Below are 25,110 nucleotides of genomic sequence, written 5' to 3' on the forward strand. Positions count from 1 at the left end.
AGGAGGTGGAGAAAGCAAAGGAGAGGGCGAGAGAAAGGGAGCGAGAAAGCGAGAGGAGAAAAAGCAGTGAGAGGAATAAAAGAGGAGAGGAGTGAGAGAGTGGACAGGGATGGTGAGAGATAAGGATAGAGGGAGGGATAGAGGGGGTGAAAACAGGATGGGGATAGAAGAGGAAGAACCAACAAAGAATAAAGATGTCAAAACAAGAGGTAGTGGTTATAATGGAGCACAACACCACATTCATGTTCATTAAAATAAATGGATAGAATAAATAGATATGTATAAAATATGACCCAAGTTATTCCTTCACAGTTGGAAATTCTATGATGAAACTTATCTCAAAACTACATGAAATGAAAAAGGCAGCACATGGTTTCACGACACAAACTAAAAATTATAACATGGTGAGCTCTGCCTACTTTACGCGGGTCAGAACAACGCTCGAGTGGACAAACAAAGAGAGGGTTTCCAGGGCAGGAGGCCGAGGCCGGGTATTTTAGAATATTCTGTATTTTTATTCGAAATTATTTGGTCAGTCATGCACATCCCTAGAAGCAATATCGGGTTATCTTATCAAATCGGGTAACCCATGCTGCCTATATAAGGCCAGAGAGGCACCTCTTCATCCGCTGGCCAGTGTCTGGTAGATCCATGAACTCACCAGGGCACTTCACTGTGCTGGCCCATCTGAATGTCTCTTCTAGAGCAGGCAAACTTTACAGGCCACAGGAAGACGATTGGCTGGTGTTAAACTTTATACCACGATTAGAAGTGATTCTACTTGCTTGAGACTTGAGGTCGCAAAAGTGGACTCATGGATTTAAAAACGGGTCACCAGCCAGGCTGGTCTAGTTGAGGGTTAGGATGATCTAAACGCATGCTGGTCTAGTCGAGAACCATTACCATTTTCTCCATGAGCCCTGGCCAGTGAAAACTATTTTAACATTAGTCCACATTGAAAAATACCCGTGTTGGACTAGCAAGCATGTGAAGTCTCCAACCCTCCTTAAAGCAAATGCTCGTCATGTTGTTTTGAATATCTGAAACGGATCAAACTATTATTTTGGCCCATCTGCCATGCAGGCAAAGGGGAGCCGTGGCATGATCACATAGGCCTCATCTCAACAGTGACAAGAGGCTTCCTTGTGGATGCAGTGACAGGTGTATGTAAAGGAAGCCTCCTCAGCCCATTGAGATGTAGCTGATGGGTCTGATAAAGGGGACGGAATGAGGGAGATATGGGGGGGGGGGGGGGGGGGGGGGCGTGCACATGCTAGCAAAGATGATACAAGGAGACACGTCCCTATCCCACAATGCAAAGTGTCTAGAATCCTCAGTTACTACTAGTCCGTTACATTTGCTACCAAACATTATAACTGTTATTATTTTTATATATATATATATATATATTGCGATGAACACAAGCATCATACTTTGTCAGAACTACTGGTTGCTGTGAAGTGATCGCCTTGGAAGTAGTTCCGGTTCAGGCTGACTCCAGGTGATCGCTGTCACTTCATGAAACTGTTCTGGGGAAAAGTATGACGCTCGCGTTCATCACAAAAAAATGTATACTGACCAAAACAAACAGTAGGGCTCTGTGACTTGTTTTAAATGCTTTTGGAACAACAGAGTTCTATGACTCTGGGTTATGAGCTCAAATCTGGTGTTGGCTGGATGGACCACACTTGTAGAAATGCATTGTATGTTGTTATCTTTCACTCACTTACTCAGCCGTTCTGCCCATAGTGGCTGCGCACAGCAAGGGAACTTCTTGTATACTATTAGAATACATTTTCCCATATAAATTCAGTAATGTTTTTAGAATATATTTAGAATTATTTATTTTATAGGGTAACTTCAGTAATGGTATGTTGACAATAAGAAAAAACTGAAATTACACCGGCCTTATCCATTAAGTATGGCTACCCCCATGTTTGAAGCCATTAATAAATGCCCATCTATTCCACACTGCAAAGTGCCTTGCGTCCTCTTAGGCTGTTAGCACGCACAAGTGCTAAGCTACCAACTAAGAGTCAGTTACCAAATGTTGCAGCTAGCACTAGTTAGTGTTAATGAATGATGGTCTTTTGGTGGTTGACATTAGCTCAGATTTCTGGTAGCTAATATTCACAGTAACTCAAGCCAAAGCTAAATAGATTGTGTTAAATGCCTTGTATTGTGGAGTAAGAGGACGGAGTGGCATCATTACTGGGGGCAGCCATACTTATAGTCTTCCTTTGAAACTCAATATGAAGGATGGCATAGCCCCCCCCCCCCCCCCCCCCCCCCCCCACTCTACTCTTAAGCCGAGTGTCCCCTTCTTCAGTGTTCTCCGAGCTGGCCACATGAGAGCACCCCCTACCACACTACAAACTTTGTACAAAGGGTTAACTATTTCACTACAAAGGGTTAACACTTGCACTACCACACTACAGAAAGTTAGCCTTTCACTACAGGTTAGCCTTTCACTACCACACTACAGGTTAGCCTTTCACAACCACACTACAGGTTAGCCTTTCACTACCACACTACAGGTTAGCCTTTCACTACCACACTACAGGTTAGCCTTTCACAACCACACTACAGGTTAGCCTTTCACTACCACACTACAGGTTAGCCTTTCACAACCACACTACAGGTTAGCCTTTCACTACCACACTACAGGTTAGCCTTTCACTACCACACTACAGGTTAGCCTTTCACTACCACACTACAGGTTAGCCTTTCACTACCACACTACAGGTTAGCCTTTCACTACCACACTACAGGTTAGCCTTTCACTACCACACTACAGGTTAGCCTTTCACAACCACACTACAAAGGGTTAACACTTTCACTACAGAAGGTTAGCCTTTCACTACCTCACCACAAAGGGTTAACACTTTCACTAGCACACTACAGAAGGTTAACACGTTCACACTACAGGTTAGCCTTTCACTGCCACACTACAGGTTAGCCTTTCACTACCACTACAGAAGGTTAGCCTTTCACTATCACACTACAGGCTGTTAACCTATGTAGTGTGGTAGTGAAGGGGTTAATCTATATGTACTTTGTATGTTTTCACTATTAAACCTATATTGATCATGAAGATCCGTCTACAACATAATCGATAGGTCCCTCCCTCCTTCCTTCCCTCTCTCCATCCATCCATCCATCCATCCATCCATCCCTCCCTCCCTCCCTCCCTCCCTCCCTCTCTCTCTCTCTCTCTCTCTCTCCATCCCACCCTCCTTCCAGCCCTCCGTCAGTCCATTATTACCCTGCTGGCTCCTCCGGAGTTCCCTCCCAGCCTCAGGTTGTTGTAGGCCAGATGGCTGTAAGGGTTGTAGCCCACAAACCCTGGGGTGGAGGGCAATTGCTGATGGAAGACAAATGAGACAAGACACGAATGAGAAATGGCTCACAGACAAGAGGAGGGAAGAGAGGGAGAAAATGTGGAAATAAAAAAAGGAAGGAGCATAAAAAAGTGAAAAATAAATATATATATATTTTTGTTTGTTTGTAATGGTTTGCAATGCATACATATATGCTGTCATGCGAGGCAAACGGGCAAAGCATCCGGCTGGCTGGCATTCATGACGAGAGACAGCCCAGACAGAACAGAGGCATGCAGAAAGCTGGAATGACCCCCCCCCCCCCCCCCCCCGCTCATTACATCAAATAAAACATACTGCCTTAATAAAACGTGTACAGCAGGGATTAAAGCAAAAAAAAATCTCCTGACTGAAATTTTTTTCAGGCCAAGTCATATTCTTATTTTAACCTCCACTGTATTTCTTTTTAATAGCGTTGGCGTTTTAAGGGAGCCTACTTGTTTCGGTTTCGTCGATAATCCAATGTACAGTTACCCCCCCACCCCGCCTACCCAACCCTTCCCTCCCCAACCACCTCCAATGTACAGTCCCCCCCCCCTCCACCCAACCTCCTCCAATGTACAGTTTCTTCATCAAATGTATATGCTCTCTTTTTTAGACTCTTATTGTATCACAAACAATACTGTGTAAATCTGGTACGTCATAAATGTATAGATGTAGCAGTATTATCTATCTGTATGTCATGTATGTCATATATGTTATGATGAATTGAAAATGGGGGACCCTGATGTAAAGAGGAAAGTCTTTCTCTGGTCTGCAACCCCTTGACAATTGTGTGTATTGAGCTGTACTGTATTGTACCCATTCTGCAATCCGTTATAACAATCAATCAATATTTAACCGATTGCAGAATGGGTACAATACAGTATGGCTCAATACACACAATTGTTAAGGAGATGCAGACCTGAGAAAGACGTTTGTCTTGTTTACATCATCAGGGTCCCCCATTTTCAATTCAGTGACATTTATGACATGCATGACATTGACATGACATTTATGGCATAGGGACATACTACAGGTATATAGTACTGTTACATTTGTGACATATACGATATGCAAATATACAGTAATGTTACCCATAGATCCTGACAGAGAGAATATATACGGTGGGGAGGAGACTGTCTACCGATACACCTGTGTGATGTTGCTACGGAGTTAAGCTAATAAACGTATACTCACAACCACAGCAGGGGACTCGCATATTGTACTGTGAAGTAACACGACAATGACAAACGTGTTGTTTCTGTTTTTCTTTTTGACATCGTTGCGGCACACGGAACAAGTTAACTCACCACTACAGCCCCCAGTAGCGCTGCCTAGCCAGTCTCTTCAAACGTCCTCTCCTCTCGAAACTTTTTGTTAGGTGGTCCCGCTGATCATTTTCATCTGAGAACCCCGCGGTGGGTTCTCTTTTTAGTGGCCGGCTTACTCCTTCCATTTAACAGACGCTATTAAGCTAACGTTAGCTAATCGGTATATAGCAGCGAGTGCAAGCAGCGTGGTGGCTGTGACGTTGGTAAACAAGCAGTTGACGCGTGAGGCTGCAAAAAAGGCGACCCGTCTCTCGAGTCGCTGAGTGATGATGACTGCTTGGCGCGATAGGAAAAAAAAGCCCTTTTCCATATTTGGCGCCTCTGATTGGCTCAATTTTGTTTCAATCTGTATGCATCTACAAATCATGCAAATACTTCCGTCAGACTGCGAATCAAATGGACGGATCTCCCCAATCAAATTGACGGAAATCCGTCTGGAGACGGAATGCTTTAATGCATGTGTACAGTCTTAATAAAACGCATACCGCCTTAATAAAACACATCTACCATCTTAATAAAGCATGTAGTTTTAATAAAACTTGTGCAGTCTAAATAAAACGTGTACAGCCTTAACACAATGGAGGCCAAACCCGAGATAAGTCAGGTTAACTCGCCAGCGGTTGAGCGCCAGACCCGAGATTTCTCGGGTTTTGGTCGTTATTCATTTGATTCGATATTTCCCTTCATTATCCATCCAGGGAGCCTGTGTCATCATTGGGAATGGGTCTGAGATCGCAGAAGTCCAATACCGCCGCCTGGTGGGTTGCGGCCTGTATTGCACATCCTTTGAAACTCTCGGGTGTGTGTTGATGAAATAGGTCCGGGCGGACTTTTCCTAGTCGGGCATGGCGAGCGCTTATAACGCATGGATTTATAAGAATCAAACACTCCCGATTCATGTTCTTTGGTGGATTATGTTATGGACACGATCAACATCAATACTTGGAATGGCGATCAGATAATTGGAATATTCTTTTGGGTTACATCCTAGTCAAGGTAAGGGCTATATGGTATCAATCTTGCGTTGTTCCAATAATTCCTTCATTGCGATCAGAGGGTATGTGTGTAATGTACTGTGTAACGTATTCCGTTGGTCACGATCAAAGCATAAAAAAACGACCGCTCCCCCCCCACCCTTTCATGCATTCATGATGAAACATAATACCGATAATATAGAGTTGATTTCGAAATAGTAGCGTATACAGGCGAGAAACGGCACGGTTTTTAGTGAAATGCACGTATTGCTGCATAGCGTCGTTTTCTGGGATTAGACAGGATTACTCTAAAACTATACTCATATTCACCACGGTATAAAACGGGAATGTATGGATGATTTTTTATATTTTTTTCACAAATTGAACGATAGATACTTGATGTCAAATGGGCAATATTATTATATCCATAGCTATAATATATAATATAGTTTTAGCCCTGCAAACACCGCCATGTATTAGTATACTTTAAAGCGCTGGCCTTTTCAACAGTAACAGTAAACAGCGCCCTCTGGCGCTGAATGAGTTAATAAAACGTGTAGTTAAACAGTTTGTTTTGTAATTGTACAAACTTGCTTCACCAATAAAAACTTCTGTTAAAAAAAGAAAAAAAAAGGTTTCAAGTTAGTTTATTTGTCACAACAAAATACAGAATACTTTATGATGAAATGCTTGTTTTTGTATGAGCCCCTAGGAGTGTGCTACATACAGTGAAAAAAGTAATTAAGACAGCCTTAATAACACGCGTACGTCTTAACACATTGACCGCCACAGCAGGGGGCGCTGATACCCCATTCATTGCCAGATCTTTATTCAATGGATATAGTTTATAATTTATAATTTCGCTACATCTATAATTATTAATATGCGTGTTATTATTTTGTTTGCATTACATCAGAGACCAGGTAAGGACTCTATATCCAATATTGCGTTGATCTGATATTTATTTCTCCCGCGATCGAAGCTGTGTGTGTGGACTCTGTCTGTGCTGTGTACCATTGGTGGCAGGGGGGCGCCCCGTGGTTCAAGCAACATTTCATGTATACACGAGGAGACATAATACCAATAATCTAGCGTTTATTTCAGGATGATTCGATAATCAGCCGAAAAATTACAACGTGATAACTGGATTACACTAAAATGCCTTTTTCTGGTCTTTTCCTGGAATTACTCAGAATCACTCAAACTATACTCATATTCAAAGCGGTATAAAGCGGAAATGTATGGATGAAAAAACAATCTGTTTTTTGCATGATGACCAGAAGCAACTCACTGACAGTCGACAGCGTTATTAGATCCATAGCTATAATATAAAACATAGTTTTAGGACTCGCAAGTTTGGCATTCTAAAACTGAATAACGCACTGGCGCTGAAGGCCATCAGCGCCCCCTGCTGCTGGCGTCCTATGTGTTAATAACACGCGTACCGTCTTAATAAAACGCGTACCGTCTTAATAACACGCGTACCATCTTAATAAAACGCGTACAGTCTTAATAACACGTGTACTCTCTTAACAACACGTGTACCCTCTTAATAACACGTGTACTCTCTTAATAACACGTGTACCGTCTTAATAACACGTACCGTCTTAACACACGTAGGGATGGGTACCGAATTCGGTACTTTTGAGGTACCGAACCGAAACACGTCGGTACTACCGAGTATCGAATCAAGTGAGAAACCGAAAAAAAAAATAAATAAAAAAAAATTATAATCTTTTTTTTTTCTTCATGTCAACGTTCACACGCACAATATATGCTTACCTAGGATTTGACTTGATTCAACAACAAAGCAGTCGGAGCAATGGCAAGCCGAAAACTGTCGAAATTGTAGTTACCGGTATTTGAAGTTTGGATTTATTTTTTACGACCGAGGTAGGTAAATTAAATTTCTTGACACTAAAGTACCGAAAAAAAGGTACCGTTGGGTACCGGTATCGATTCACAGGTACCGGTACCGGTTCAAATGTGAAAGGTACCCATCCCTAAACACACGTACCGTCTTAACACGCGTACTGTCTTAATAACATGTGTACAGTCTTCATAAAACGCGTACCGTCTTAATAACACGTGTACCATCTTAATAAAACGCGTACCGTCTTAATAACACGTGTACTGTCTTAATAACAAGTGTACCGTCTTAATAACACGCGTACCGTCTTAATAACACGTGTACCATCTTAATAAAACGCGTACTGTCTTAATAACATGTGTACAGTCTTCATAAAACGCGTACCGTCTTAATAACACGTGTACCATCTTAATAACATGTGTACCATCTTAATAAAACGCGTACCGTCTTAATAACACGTGTACTGTCTTAATAACAAGTGTACCGTCTTAATAACACGCGTACCGTCTTAATAACACGTGTACTGTCTTAATAACAAGTGTACCGTCTTAATAACACGCGTACCGTCTTAATAACACGTGTACCATCTTAATAAAACGCGTACCGTCTTAATAACACGTATACCGTCTTAATAACATGTGTACTGTCTTAATAACAAGTGTACCGTCTTAATAAAACGCGTACCGTCTTAATAACACGTGTACTGTCTTAATAACAAGTGTACCGTCTTAATAACACGCGTACCGTCTTAATAACACGTGTACCGTCTTAATAACACGCGTACCGTCTTAATAACCCGCGTACCGTCTTAACCCTTTATCTGCCAGGGATTATTCTGATCTTAATCCACTGTCTGCCAGTACTGTAAGTCTATGGAGATGTTCCCCTTCTTTGCAGGGCTATAACTTTTTTAATTGTATTGCTAAATTGACATTACTATGGCCCATTCAACGTCAAGTATCTATCGTTTAGGATGTAGCAACGTTCTACTTTTTCATTCACATATTCATACTAAAATACGGTCTAAAGTATAAATATGTTTTTATCGTTTTCTGCAGCATTCTGCAGAACGTGATTTATAGCCACAAATACATATATTAGATCATCAAATGTAGTTTGATACCGATTGACGTCAGATACAAAAATTCAATTGTACAAGGTCCTAAACGTCATGCATCATCATCTGCTGGTGACCGGAGGGGGGGAGGGGGTTATAAGTCCGTGGCCGACGTTAAATCATTTATGTAGTATGGGCGATACATAGATCACAGCAGTTTATATGGATCATAATATTCAAACACGCTGAAACTTACCGCAGCTTCCTCTGACCGTTGGGTGGTCAGCGTGGAGCAGAAAGTTCGCGATTATGGGATGTTGATATATGCGATCCATTTCCAGGTTGTATAATAATTAGGGCTGTCAGTTTATCGCGTTAATTAGATAATTAATTACACAGCAAATTATCGCGTTATGAAAATTAACTCAAAATTAATTAATTTTTTTTTTATAATATTTTTTTTGTATCTCATTCATTCCATAAGAATGTAGAATACACATTTACAGATTTTTTTTAATATGGTCCATTTGCATGTTCTTGGTATCTGATTCTAGGGACATCTATGAATCTCAGGGAATGTATTCCCAGTGTCAGAAATACTGTGGGCTAGATCCACAAAGAATGGATTGCACAGTGCAAGTTGCACCCTTACTTACAATTCATTATGAATTGAAAATGGGGGACCCTGATGTAAACAAGATGAAGGTCTTTCTCTGATCTGCATCCCCTTAACAATTGTGTGTATTGAGCCGTACTGTATTGTACCCATTCTGCAATCTGTTAATAACATTTTCATTCAATCACTCAATCTGCGCTGTGATTGATTGAATGAAAATTTTATTTTGAGTAAATTGTAATGAACCAAATGAGAATATCAATATTTCTTTTGTTATCTTTGACTATGAATAACACCATGCTCAAATTGACCAGACCTGAAAAATCTAAGCAAATTAATAGATGGAAGATGATTAAACAGAAGGTTTTGTAGATACAGTACTGAATTCTGCCATCCGGACACATGCAATTTGAAATATGATTATAGAATATAGAATATCAGGCATAAAATGGTTATGCGATTAAAATGCGATTAATTAGATTAATTAATTACAAATCCTGTAATTAATTAGATTAATTTTTTTAATCGCCTGACAGCACTAATAATAATATATACGTCCAAATCATGTTGTTTATCGAGTTATTGGCAACGGATCGCTGTCCAGTGTGTCGAGCTGGAGTCCCGCTAACGATAGCGAGTGCCCGGACCGAATATGGATGAGCACCACTTCCGGCGCGTCACTTCCTGTTTGGGCGATCCGCCGATCGGCCACCAGATGGCACTCTTGAACCGTTGGAGAGTTGAGAGGAGATCAACAGGAGATCTCAAGTCTCTGTGGGTGAAATATGATTGCCATCACAATCATATTTCGGCGTCATTGGCAGATTACGCATGGCGGAGAATGACGTGGTAACACGCCATTGGCGAATAAAGGGTTAATAACACGCATACCGTCTTAATAACACGCATACCGTCTTAATAACATGCGTACTGTCTTAATAACACATGTACTGTCTTAATAACACGCGTACCGTCTTAACACGTGTACCGTCTTAATAACACGTGTACAGTCTTAATAACACGTGTACAGTCTTAATAACATGTGTACCGTCTTAATAACATGCATACCCAACACGCGTACCGTCTTAATAACACGTGTGCCATCTTAATAAAACGCGTACAGTCATAATAAAACGTGTACAGCCTTAACAACACGCGTACCGTCTTAACACTTTCAGAGCCCTTGCTTAACCTTGATTTACCCGTTGAATGGCACCATCCACTTCAATGTTATAATAATTTACCATCCCTCGCCATCTCTATTTGTCTATGGAGAAGTTCCCCTTCTTTGCAGGGCTATAACTTTTTAAATTGTATTGCTAAATTGACATTATCATGGCCCATTCAAGGTCCTATATGTATTGTTCAGGGTGTATCAATGTTATACTTTTTCATTCACATATTCATACTAAAATACGGTCTAAAGTATAAGTATGTTTTTATCGTTTTCTGCAGCTTTCTTCAGAACGTGATTTATAGCCCTAAATGCATTATATGCATGATGAAATACAATTTGATAGCGATCTGTGCCAGATAAAAAATTTCAACTGCACGTAGTTCTAGAAGTTACTACGTATCATCTGATGATGACCGGATGGGCGGGGGGTCGTTTATAATTCCGTGGGCAGCGTTAGATGATTCATCCAGTGTGGGTCATATGGTCATCATAGCCGTTTATATGGAACACGTTAGAATATAACGCTGCAACTCACCGTGGCTTCCTCACGCCGCTGGCAGATGAGCGTGGAACAGAATTTTTTCTATTATGGGATGGAGAAATGCCCGATCCATTTCCAGGTTGTATAATAGTATATACGTCCAAATCATGTTGTTTTTTCGAGTTATTTGCACCGATCGATGTTCACTGTGTCAAGACGGAGTCTCTCTAACGATAGCGAGTGCCCGGACAACATATGGATGAGCACGTCCGGTTCGACGAGTCATTTCCTGTTGGCGATCTGCCGATTGGCCACCAGATGGCGCTCTTGAACCGCTAGAGAGTTGAGTGGAGCTTTGCAGTACATCTCAGGGCCCCGGAGGGGAAATATGATTTCGATCACAGATTTTTGAAATATTGATATCAAAGACGAGTTACGGTGTCTTCAGCAGAATGAGCATGGCTAGGAATGACGTCTAAACTAGTCATCGGCGATTAAAGTGTTAATAACACGTGTACCGTCTTAATAAAACGCATACGTCTTAATAACACGCGTACTGTCATAATAAAACGCGTACAGCCTTAATAACACGTGTACCGTCTTAATAACACGTGTACCGTCTTAATAACACATGTACCATCTTTATAAAACGCGTACCATCTTAATAACACCGGTACAGTCATAATAAAACATGTACAGCCTTAACACGTGTACCGTCTTAATAACACGTGTACCATCTTAATAAAATGCGTACCGTCTTAATAACACGTGTACCGTCTTAATAACATGCGTATCGTCTTAATAACATGTAGTCTTAATAAAAATGTGTACTGTCCTAACACGTGTACCGTCTTAATAAAACGTGTACAGTCTTAATAACACGTGTACCGTCTTAATAACATTTACAGTCTTAATAACACGTGTACCGTCTTAATAACACATGCACCGTCTTAATAACACGCTACAAGTCCCACAACATAAATTTATTTAATTCTTTTTTTTTAATTACGGTATTATTTCGAAGCTTCTAATCAAAATCGAATCTCGGCCCTGAAGCTTCGAATTCCAAAAAAATATTCGAAGGTCAGCCCTAGTGGTAGTGAAAGGTTAACCTTCTGTAGTGTGGTAGTGAAAGGTTAACCTTCTGTAGTGTGGTAGTGAAAGGGTTAAAAGAGGCACTTCACCGAAAAAACAATGCAGATTTTCACATAATCTCACACACATCCAAAAAGTTACATTCAACAGTTTTGCACACATTCATTTAGTTTGACAGTTATTGATAGGGGTGGGAATCACCAGAGGCCTCATGATACGATACTATCACGATACTTGCGTCACGATACGATAGTATTGCGATACTAAATATATTGCTATATGCTGAGTATTGCGATATTAATATTGCGATGCATTACTTTTTTTCAACTGCAAAGTAAAACTTTGTCAACATGTTTTATCTAATCAAATAAAGTTCAGTCTGTTCATCTCACTTCAATCATTTTTATTGCAGAACATGGTATTTTCTCAAGCAGACAGATGTAACACTGTAATCTGTGTTGCATGTACCTGACAAACTGAACTGTTTGTATTACAGTCATATTCCAACTTAACTAAATGCACACGTGTGCATCAGGGTTTCCATTAGAAAAAATTGTTGCCGGTCTCCGTGACCTGCAAGATTTCAATCTACCGGACAAATGAGATTAATTCCGGTCATAGTTTATTGAGCTTTAAAACAATTGAATAAAGAATGTCATCCTCAAGGCATGTAGATTTATAATATTATTACTTAAAACTATAGGCTACTTTTGCGTATACAGTCATTAATATATTCCAAATAAAATAAGTCCCTCGATACTCCGTGCTGCTGCTGACTTGAAATAAAATAGACCGCGTATGTGGGCAGTCGGTCCGACACTAAACAGCAGTCTGTTATAATCACATTTTTATGAGCTAACGAATTCCGTTATATTGGACATTTGTATTAATTATATCAAGCGAAGAACTGAGAAATTTTGCAGAGAGACTGCAACATTATCGTGGGTTTGCGTGATGTATATCTCCACCTCCGAGTCCCAACGACTTGGTGCTGGTCATAATGTCCGGTGAAAACAACTCCCTCCAAGCACAACTTGACCACCCGAACCGTACCAAAACAGGCCAAAATTAAATAGCCCATGCGACGAACGATTCATTACATTCGTTTCATCGTTGCTCCACCAAGCAGCCGGTCCAACAATGAAAGCTGTTATCAGCGCGAGCCGGTCGCAGTTAGTTTGCAAGAAGCATCCAGCTGCAGACCCGCAGAGCAGCTTTCCAGGTCTGGGGACCGCACTGTGCCAGCAAAGCTGGTGGGTTCTGTGGGTCTGCAGCTGCATACCTTCCGCAAATCCAGCAGCAAGCTCTCGCTGAGCGAAGCAACGACAACAAACGCAATGATTGTTTCGTTCATCGCATAGGCCACCCAACTCCAGCCCATCCAAATACAATTCAAATAATCAAACTGTGCCCAGAGGGAACTATTTTCACCGGACACTATGACCGGAGAGATTAAATATGTCGGACTTCAACAGATTTTGCCGGTCAAAAACCGGTAATTACCGGCTAACGGAAACGCTGGTGTGCATGTGTGTGGACTACTGTACTATTACAGGTATTGAAATGAACAATGCAACTTCCTTATAAAGAATAAATAAAAATACAACAGATTTTTTCCTTTTCTATCGCCACGCAAAGTATCGCGATAATACTACGTATCGATATTTCCCACCACCACTAGTTATTGAGAGTAAATTAGTTTGAATATGGCCACCAGTGATGTCATCTGGGACTTTGAATCGTTGTGTTGTCAATTCCAGCGTTAAATCCGTGAAATTATGTAGAAACCTCAGTAGGATAAGCATGCATGGAGTATATAATGGCCAAGACGTTTTTTTTTGTTTCCCAGAATCAAGATTAGTTCCTCAATAGTAAGGGCAAGTAAGCCCCAATTTACAGGAGAACTCTTCCATCTTCTAACTGACAAAGAGGGCGACGGCAAAAAAGGCAGGGATAAAAAGAAGTGAAGGACTCCGAGGAACGATGGAGATACGTGTGGTGGAGGTTCGTCCCTCTTTAAACACTCGGCCCAGCTCTCAAATATATATCTGTATTTTTTATTTATATACTTCACTAATACATTTACCCTGGAGATCTGTCTTTGTGCCCAATTAATAAGTAACAGTTCCACCATGATTGAGAATCAGGGTTCGAAATTAACGGGGGCTTGGGGCAAAATGCCCTAGAAAATCAGTTAAGGGGGTTAAGAAAAGCCCCAGACAGTTTACTAATTATATATATAATTATATATACTCTACAGTGCGAGCATTTCACTCGTATTTGCCCCTAATAATATGTGTGCGAGAACCGGAAAAATCTTTAACTAGCAGTGTGCGAGTGAAGATTACAAACAGCTCCGCTGTTAATAGTTCAGAAACTACAAGTCCCACATTCCACAAGGCGCATAAACGTCCAATCACAGTAGAGTTTCCTGCGGTGATGCGGCTGGTTTCATGCAAGAGAAAGGAAATGAACACAAACACAGTACGCGCTGGAAAATAAAGTCACGGTACCATAGGCAAGTTATACATTCGAATCAGACAACGCAAAAAATTCAGCCAGCCATGAAACCCATTCATTTTTATTTTGAGCAAAAGAGAGATGAGGAGAAAGAGGAATCCGGCGAGGCAACTAATGTTACTGAGACGGATAACGTTAACGAAGTTAGCACACGCAAATACACGCACACTGTGGGCCAGCCAGTGACTTTGGTGGCGTGTGCTATTGCACAGATGTGTGTCCCGTTCCCACACGCACATACACACACGCACAAAGTAAGCCATCACTGGGAACGCTCAGAGGAAAGGGGGGCTGAGCATAGGGCTGGGCGATATAACGATAAATATTGCGATATATTTTAATAATCGATATCGAATATCGAAATAAAAAAAAATCGAAAAATCCTTTTTTTTTTTTTTATCGTTTTAATTTTTTTTTACCTGCAACAGGGCAGTTTTAAAACCAGAGACGGTGGACAGACTTGTCTTTCTTGCCTGCAACTTAAAGTAATGGCTTTGCTTGTCCAAATGACAATACTGACCAAATTCAGATTTATTTTTCTCTTGTCCATTTATTTTGTTTGCTTTCTAATTTAAAATACAGTTTGAAACCGTCTGTACACAGTAGGCTATGTGTGCTAGCAGAACTAGTCTCCAGTCACGAGTCACGGTGCACATGTGCGGTGGTTTGTCCACCAAAAAAGCGCCAAAAGATCAAAAATAAACTAGCAGAGCCAGAACTGTTCAACTCCTCTGGAGCCACAGCCAGCAGAGAAGCCGGTTTACTTTAGCTTTTAAACCAGCTGCAGCCTGAGAACTGGAGTGTGAGGGGATGTAACACTAAAGATGGCGGCAATGACAAAGAATTGCTGCAAAATAAACATACATCTGTTGTTAAAAAAAACAAATTTTTTTTTTATTTTTTTTTATACTTATAACAATTCGATAATTATCGATATCGAGAAATAAAATAAAATCATCATATCATTATCGCGATATGATTTTTTTCCATATCGCCCAGCCCTAGCTGAGCATATCTGTGTCTATCTGTGTGTGTGTCTCGCTCTCTCCCTCTCCACATATCTCTCTCTCCTGAACCTATTTCATTCAAAAGGAAGACATTGGACAGTAGCTATAGTATAAATTATAGCTCGGTTGTAGCTGTAACAGAATAATTGTATTAACTATTATTCAATAGCGTTTCAATTATAATGAATTAAATAATCATCATCTAATAATATATTCCATTGCCTTTCCTATCTGTATAAAAGTCAAAATGTTGGTATCGTGACAAGACTACAACATACAAAAGCAGCTCGACAACCAATATCCTTTGCGTCTAGTAGGCATGGGCCAATTTGTGATTTTGGTGGTATGTGCTATTTGCACAGATGTTTATCCCTTAGTATGCACACGCACAGTATAACATGCATGTAATAAATAGTTTGTTAATAAACTGTTACTTGAACAATTTTCACTGTGCTTCTAAATTTCTTTGTGTGCTCCTAAATTTCTATTTAGATTTTATTTATTTAAATTTTGCTCCTTGGGAAAAAGGTTAGCGTACAGCCCTATATATGGAGACATTAACATTACGTTATCAAACATAGGGACGAAGACTGTAAAAAAAGTGTCGACAATGTTTTATAATCTTTGTTAATTTTCATCAAAAAAATTCGGTGCCCCCGAAATACAAAAAAAAAGCCCCCGAAAATCAATTAAGGGGGGCAAACAAAGCCCTGGAAAAGAAATGTTAATTTCTAACCCTGATTGAGATAGATAGATAGATAGATAGATAGATAGATAGATAGATAGATAGATAGATAGATAGATAGATAGATAGATAGATAGATAGATAGATAGATAGATAGATAATGGTGTTCAGTGACAGGATGGAGTGGTATACTTACGGCTGTAGGGGCGGGGGGAGGGGGAGGGGCATAGGATGGCCGTTCTGTGTGGGAACAGAAATCACAACATGTTCCAGTCACTGCTTGAATTTCAAAATCACCAAGCAACTCTAAAGGCGCCAGTTGTGTTTGAATTGCCTAAAATAAATCTGTATTGAATCTGTGAATGCTGTCAAAGAGCAAAAGAGCCCCGCTTAGCATTGCATTTTGTTTACATGTTTGTGGTCTGATCTGATGTGTGGGTTGGAGTTTAGTAACTTATTATACCGTGAATTTCGCCATATGGCGCTTGACAGAGCCTGAGGTGTGGCCTCCCCCATCCCACTCAACTCTAACCCACCACACATCTGACCAAAACTAAAAACAAAAAGATAAACAAAGTGCAAACCAAACCCTGAGAGCTTTCTGGCCACGTTTAACGCCCAGGGCACACAGCACACGAATGAACACGGACGGACGGGCGGGCGGCTGCCGCTTCACTTCCGCTCCCATGTTAACGGACGCTACTGTGCACCCGGGAGCTTCCGCTTTGGTCGGATTCGAGGCGGCGCGGGGAGCATGCGCCACGCGCATTGTCACAGAAATACACTTGAATTAAATATCTGCATTATTACCACAGATATAGATGTTGTTCAACCAGCTGTGTCTGTATCTTTCCCAATGCAAATAAACGATAGTATTACCCCGCCCAACCCCCCCCTGTCTGTCTGTTTGTTTATACCTATAACCTACAATGTTGCATAATAATAATAATAATAATAATAATAATAATAATAATAATAATAATAATAGCAGGATATAGCAGTCATTAAGTCAATCCACCTTGTCACCTATAATGACAAACGTTTTATTTGTTTCCTGACAGCTAATTATGGTAATTATGATTATGATTATTATTATGATTGAACAGCAACCAGTAGGTTTGATATCAGTGTATTATTGTAGCCAGGGTTAGAAATTAACATTTTTTTTCAAGGGCTTTTTTTGCCCCCCTTAATTGCTTTTCGGGGGCTTTTTTTTTTATTTCGGGGGCACTGAATTTTTATGATGAAAATTAACATAAGGATTATAAAACATTGTTGACACTTTTTTTTACAGTCTTCGTCCCTATGTTTGATAATGTAATGTTAATGTCTCCATATATAGGGCTCTACGCTAACCTTTTTCCCAAGGAGCACATGTGCTCCTAAATAAAATGTTAATAAATAAAATCTAAATAAAAATTTAGGAGCACACAAAGAAATTTAGGAGCACAGTGAAAATTGTTCAAGTAACACAGAGTTTATTAACTATTTATCTCATGCATTATTATACTGTGCGTGTGCACACTATGAATTGAAAATGGGGGACCCTGATGTAAACAAGACGAAAGTCTTTCTCTGGTCTGCATCCCCTTAACTTGTGTGTATTGAGCTGTACTGTATTGTACCCATTCTGCAATCTGTTAATAAAGTTTTCAATCAATCAAACGCAAAGGATATCGGTTGTCAAGCTGCTTTTGTATGTTGTAGTGTTGTTATGATACCAACATTTTGACTTTGATACAGATAGGAAAGGTAATGGAATATATTATTAGATGACAGAACATTGAAAATTCTTTATACAATTATTTAATTCATTATGAAATAGAAATTCCGTTTTTGGGTGGAACGTTTGTTGCAAGGAGGGAGGAGGCGGGGACCGCTGCGTGTTACACACAACACGGAGAAATGGTCTAGCTGCTTCGGTGCGTCGTTAACGTTAACGTCGGAAGAAATTCCCCACTAAGCCCTAAATTCAGAGCAGAGCAGTATCCTAATGACTTTTATGCTTCAGTCGATAAGGTGTTTTGCGAATTCTGTCAACATACCGTGGGGACTGGACCCGCAAAAACACGTGCGAATATCACTTCAAAAGCCATGTCAGCCGGATTCCTCTCTTTCTCCTCGTCTATCTTTTGCTCAAAATAAAAATGAATGGGCTTCATGGCTGGCTGATTTTTTTGCGTTGTCTGATTCTGAATGTATAACTTGCCTAAGCCGGTACCGTGACTTTGTTTTCGGGCGCTACTGTGATTGGACGTTTATGCGCCTTGTGTAATGTGGGACTATTATAACAGCGGAGCTGTTTTGTAATCGTCACTCGTCTCGAGTAAATGATTTTTCCGGGTGGCGCGCACACACATATTATTAGGGCCAAATACAAGGGAAATGCTCGCACTGTAGATCATATATATAATTAGTAAACTGTCGGGGGCATTTTCTGCCCCCCTTAACTGATATTCGGGGGCATTTTGTCCATTTTCAAGGGCATTTTGCCCCGAGCCCCCGTTAATTTCGAACCCTGATTGTAGCAGTTAAATAGGTCCCCCCATGCCTGGCCTGACACGTGAAAGTTCAATAGTTGTGACAAATACACTCAATATCTGCATTCTGCATCTGCGCTCTTCAAGTGTTGAATGTGCATTCCTCCGCGCTATAGTCGTCGGAGGTGTGTCTGGCCAGGCGCGCGATCCCGCTAGGAACCCGCATGTGAAATTCGTGCGCGTTGTATGTGCCAGAGCCGTAACAAGAATGTAAATCAGGAAATCACAAGAAAATGCAGAAAACAACATGTGCCTTTGAGGTGTTCGGTAGCTAGCAGTCTGGGGCTGAAACGACTATTACAAAAAAGCATCAGTGCAAACTAGATTAATTTAATCCATATCATTAAAACTAGATACTTTACAGCAGGGTTCGAAATTAACGGGGGCTTGGGGCAAAATGCCCTAGAAAATTGACCAAATGCCCTCGAAAATCAGTTAAGGGGGGCAAGAAAAGCCCCAGACAGTTTACTAATTATATATATAATAATTATTATGCTCTACAGTGCGAGCATTTCCCTCATATTTGCCCCTAATAATATGTGTGTGTGCGAACCGGAAAAATCATTTACTCGCAGTGTGCAGGACTGGTCACTCCACAGAGACAGCCCTCATTGCGGTCACAGAGGCACTTCACTTAGCAAAAGCGAAAGGCCTCTCCTCTGTCCTGATTCTCCTAGATCTATCTGCAGCCTTCGACACAGTCAACCACCAGATCCTCCTCGCGGCCCTCGCAGGAATGGGAGTGGCTGGCTCTGCGCTGACATGGCTGTCATCATACCTCAATGATCGCTCCTACCAAGTGTCATGGAGAGGGACCCTGTCGGCCACCCGCCCCCTGCGGACGGGTGTCCCCCAGGGCTCGGTTTTAGGACCCCTTCTCTTCTCCCTCTACACTAAATCACTGGGTAACATTATCACGTCTCATGGCTTCTCCTACCATTGTTATGCCGACGATACTCAACTCTTCCTCTCCTTCCCTCCCTCAGATATCCACGTCTGAGCGGATCTCGGCCTGTCTGTCCGACATCTCCGCCTGGATGACGACCAACCACCTCAAACTGAACCTAAGCAAAACAGAATTGCTCCACATGCCGGCCAAATCCTCCCCCCTGACCGACCTTTCCATCACAGTCGAGAATGCAGCTGTGACCGCGTCCCCGACCGCCAAGAACCTTGGTGTTGTCCTCGACGACCAGTTGAACTTCTCTGCTCACATCGCAGCGACAACCAGAACCTGCCGATTCCTCCTGAGCAACGTCAGAAGGATCCGCCCCTTCCTGACAAAAGAAGCCACCCAACTCCTCGTCCAATAAACAGTCATCTCCCGCCTCGACTACTGCAACGCACTGCTCGCTGGCCTCCCGGCCACTGCCACTAAGCCTCTTCAACTCATTCAGAACGCAGCGGCCCGCCTGATCTCAAACCTACCGAAGTCGGCCCATGTCACCCCACTTCTTAGGGACCTGCACTGGCTCCCCATTGCTGCACGAATCCGCTTCAAGGCCCTCGACCTAGCATACCGTGCGGCAAAGGGAACCGCTCCCGCCTACCTCTGGTCAATGGTCTCCAACTACACACCCTCAAGACCCCTACGCTCTGCATCTTCTGGCCGCCTCAGACCTACTCCTATCCAAGCTCCGGGAGGGTCATCAAAGAGAAGTCGCCTATTCTCAGTCCTTGCCCCACAATGGTGGAATGAACTACCCACCCCAGTTAGGACAGCCGAAACACGTCCAATCTTTCGCCGTCGACTAAAGACGCACTTCAACCATTATCTGAATTTATATAAAAAAAAATCGAACCCTAACTAACCGTAGGGTTCTAATAACCTACACTGTAGGACTCTACACTTTGATGAACATTGTTGCTCAGCTGATAAAGAGTTGTGCCCTTCCTGATGGCTTGTCGTACAGAACATGTAAGTCGCTTTGGATAAAAGCGTCAGCTAAATGACTAAATGTAAATGTGTGCGAGACGAGTGAAGATTACAAAACAGCTCTGCTGTTAATAGTTCAGAAACTGGACTGAAATTCCGTTTTTGGGTGCAACGTTTGTTGCAAGGAGGGAGGGAGGCGGGGACCGCTGTGTGTTACACACAACACGGAGAAATGTCCAAGAGTCTAGCTGCTTCGGTGTGTCGTTAACGTCGGAAGAAATTCCCCACTAAGCCAGGGCTCTACAGTGGGACCATATTGCTCGCATATGCCCCTAAAAATATGTGTGTGCGAACCTGAAAAATCAATTACTCGCACGGCGTGTGAGTGCAGATTACAGCCTCATTCGTTATTTTTTTTCCTCCACTGCGAGAATCGTTAAAAAACTACAAGTCCCACAGTTCACAGCCGCATAAACGTTCCAATCACAGTAGAGTTTCCTGTGGTCACGCGACTGGAAACTAAAAGTAATGATCAGCGTCTGTCTGAGTCAGACAATACAGCCATGTCGAAGCCCATTAATTTTTATTTTGCGCGAAACATACCAGAGAATGAGAAGTCAGGCGAGGCAGCTCATGTTACAGAGGTGATAGTTAACGTTAACGTTAACCAAGATACTGACGCTAGCCAGCATGCTAGCGAAGTTGGCCAAGCTAGCGAGGCTACACCCACTACTACCCCCACTGTAGCACCCAATGTACCCACTGTAGCTAGCGAAGCTACACCCACTGGAGCCGGAAGGAAGACATACAAATTTAACGTGAATTGGCTAAACATTTCCCCATGGCTAGAGTTCGAAAACAATGTCATGTTTTGTAAATATTGCAAAGTAGGATCGATGCATTGTTACACCCCTACACCAAAGTAACTGGCCCACTGTGTATGTGTGTACAGCTAACTTGGCTAGCGTTATCAACCGCAGAGGTGGGCAATAGGGTCCAGCTGCAGCGCCGGACGGCCAGAGTGCAAGCGGTGTGACGTCGTAATTGGCCGAATCGACTGTCTAATCAATGGTCTACCTGCCACGCAAACTCATAAACAATGTTTCTGTACTGGAGGTGTACAGTATTTCAATAGGCAACCCTGAAAGGATTATTTTTCTAGAAGAGCAACACTAGCTCCCCCCTCTACTGATGGCCCTGGTGGTAATGCCAGTGTCTCCTTTTTGTTCAATGTCACTGCCTTTCTTATTAGGCCTAGTTGTTGGCTACAACTTTGCCACAGTAGGCATTAATCACTTAATTAATAGTTCAAATGTCTGTGTCCCATTCCCGTTTGCACACCCAGATGATACACACACACGCACAGTGGGCCAGTGACTTTGGTGGTATGTGCTATTGCACAGATGTGTGTCCCGTTCCCGTTTGTGCCATCAGGCTGTCTCCCCCGTTCCCCCCATGGTCTCATGTTCCTTTGTTTTTGTTTCTTTGTTGTTTTGTTTTCTTTTCTTTCTTTGCTTTCGTCTCTTTGTTTGTACCCCTGCTCCCGACTACTGTCAGCGACTTCGGGTTATTGAGAAGCGCTATATAAATTAAATGAATTATTATTATTATTATTTGCACGCACAGTACAAATATACATTTATTTAAAAAAATAAAAATAAACTGTTACTTGAAATATTTTCACTGTACTCCTAAATATTTCTGGGTGATCCTAAATTTCTTTGTGTGCTCCTAAATGTTTTCATTTAGGAGCACCTGTGCCCCTTTTGAAAAACGTTAGCGAAGAGCCCTGCACTAAGCCCTAAATTCAGAGCAGAGCAGTATCCTAATGACTTTTATGCTTCAGTCGATAAGGTGTTTTGCAAATTCTGTCAACATACGCCGTGGACTGGAGCCGCAAAAACACGTGCGAATATCACTTCAAAAGCCATGTCAGGAACAAGGCCTATAAATGACCTTATTATGACCAAGTCACACATCTATGGATCGGGACAAATCTTCTCTTTCCAATAGCAGAGTTCAATCTGGAACTTAGTATCACCAGGCAGGCGCCCCTGATAGGGCAGCAAAAACTGTGAATGAAATCTACTGTAAGTACAGTAATTTTTTTATAATGTAAATTGCTCCGCTATTTTTCATCAGATTGCAACACGTTTTTTTGCTAGATGTTCACAGAAAGGTATTCTATTTTATGGCAATAACGTTCAGGTTTGTTCCACCCGTGAGATATGATCCCGAAAGTAACGAGAGAAAAAAAGCTTCACGTTGGAAGTCAGATGATTGACAGGGGCTGGCGTGACCTGGGAAGTGTCGTTTTTTTTTTTTTGATCTTTTTCCCCCTCCTTTTTCCTCCGATTTTTCTTGGGAAGTGTAGTTTTATGAAATTCGAAAGCCCACCGAAAGCCCTGGTTCTCTTCTCTCAAAAGAGTACGCTCAAGTTAGGTTGCGCCAAGATTTCTATAAACTCATATTTCACTTAAAATCATTGGTAAACAAGCGGCACGTGGTGTAGTGGTTAACACTGTCGCCTCACAGCAAGAAGGTCCAGGGTTCGATTCCCGCTTGGGGACCAGGTTTCCATGATGCCAGTTACCCAGGTGGGGTATCTCCCAGGCCTTTCTGTGTGGAGTTTGCATGTTCTCCCCGTACTCGCAAGGGTTTCCCCCCCGATAAGATAAACCCAATGGAGAAACATGGACAACAACAGATCGCTAACGCTGTGGCGTCCTTGGCGAAGACGGGCAGGAGCACTTGGATTGGTCGCCGGGGCGCGGCTCACGTCGACGCCCTATCTGCTCCCGGCTGCCCATGGGGGGGAAGGACGACGGGATGGGTCATGTGCAGAGACTCAATCGCATTAGGCGACACGAAAAATTGCATGTGTGTGTTCCTGTGCAGGGGAGGAAACTAACTTTTTGGCTTACCAGCCAACTGGCGAGTATCTGATTTTTTTTACCAGACAAACTGATTTTTTACCAGCCAAAAAAAATCGCTAATTGTGATAATTACTTCTTTGTATGTCTTCGTCTAAATTGATTTTCAATCATAGTAATAATCACACCGTGTCTCTACTCTTTAAAATATTTATTAGCATAAAACATTAATAACAGTCTCTACTCTTCACAATATTAGCATAACACATATTAACATGAAAGAGGGATCTATTCTGGACTGGGTTGGGCTGAACTGGGCAGTGAAAGATGCTGGGTTGGACTGGGTTGGGCAGTGAAAGAAAAAAACCGAAGTATGTTGTGAAGTGTATAGATAGATAGATGTGAAATGTATAGATGTAGCAGTACTGTCTATCTGTATGTCGTGTATGTCATATGTTATGATGAATTGAAAATGGGGGACCCTGATGTAAACAAGACGAAAGTCTTTCTCTGGTCTGCATCCCCTTAACAATTGTGTGTATTGAGCCGTACTGTATTGTACCCATTCTGCAATCTGTTAATAAAGTTTTCAATCAGTCAATCAAGTTAACTTTGAACCTCGGTTGTCAAGCCACGTCAATGTTGTGTATGCATCCGAGTGTTCACTGTGCCTTTAAGACGGCACGGTGGCCTTACGACAGTGCTGTGAAGTTCCGTCAAGTGTTGTGGTAACGTCAGTTGGGTTGGTCTGCTGTTGTGCACTGGTTGAGCTAGCCCCTTTCGTGACTGCGATGTGCAAGCCAGGGGCTTTTGAGCATGAAATAAAATGTCTAACCTTACGTCGTAGTCCGGTGCGCAATAGACTAACATACACCTCTGTAATTTAAATGTGTCCTTGCCTTGGACTCGAGAGTTGTACTAGGGTTGGATGCAGTTCCCCGTTGCTCAGTCTGTCTGTTTTCCATCTTCTGTGTTTAACGTTATCTGTTTGCGAGTGCTTCCTTGACTGATGGCCAGTACCACGGGACTTTTATTCAACATTCTATATTTCCGCGGGTTGGCCAGTACTGCAGGAACTTTTATTAAACATTATATATGTCCGCGGGTTGGCCAGTACTGCAGGAACTTTTATTAAACATTATATATGTCCGCGGGTTGGCCAGTACTGCGGGAACTTTTATTAAACATTATATATGTCCGCGGGTTGGCCAGTACTGCGGGAACTTTTATTAAACATTATATATGTCCGCGGGTTGGCCAGTACTGCGGAAACTTTTATTAAACATTATATATGTCCGCGGGTTGGCCAGTACTGCAGAAACTTTTATTAAACATTATATATGTCCGCGGGTTGGCCAGTACTGCGGGAACTTTTATTAAACATTATATATGTCCGCGGGTCTTGTGCAGTGCTCTCGTGGCACTGTCAACTCACCAGACTGGCGAGTGGTCTTCATGAATCACTCGCCAAACGTAAAAAATACTCGCATTTGGCGAGTAAAGTGGCCTAATTTCCTCCCCTGTTCCTGTGTGTGCCGCCCATCGCATGCGTGTGTTGTTTGCATGCCAAATAAAGACTTCCTAAGTCCTGCATTATTATTATATTATTAGGTCTTAAAATATACACTTTGACTCATGCCTTACAG

The 25,110-nt window shown here is 41.9% G+C and overlaps 1 protein-coding gene across 2 annotated transcripts in view; it reads right to left on the reverse strand.

Annotated features, from left to right (window-relative positions):
* Window positions 1-25,110, reverse strand: part of LOC311241094 (SWI/SNF-related matrix-associated actin-dependent regulator of chromatin subfamily E member 1-like) — a 53,644-nt gene that overhangs the window by 22,767 nt on the left and 5,767 nt on the right. For both annotated transcript variants that reach the window (XM_084329790.1, XM_084329789.1), the window contains exons 3-4: window positions 16,372-16,415; window positions 3,266-3,364 (exon numbers count right to left, since the gene is read on the reverse strand). In XM_084329790.1, coding sequence (XP_084185916.1) covers window positions 3,266-3,364; window positions 16,372-16,415 — 143 coding nt within the window. The remainder of the gene's footprint in view (window positions 1-3,265; window positions 3,365-16,371; window positions 16,416-25,110) is intronic.

Source organism: Notolepis coatsorum (genome assembly GCF_963971535.1).
Source record: "Notolepis coatsorum genome assembly, chromosome: 14".
Lineage (NCBI taxonomy): Eukaryota > Metazoa > Chordata > Actinopteri > Aulopiformes > Paralepididae > Notolepis > Notolepis coatsorum.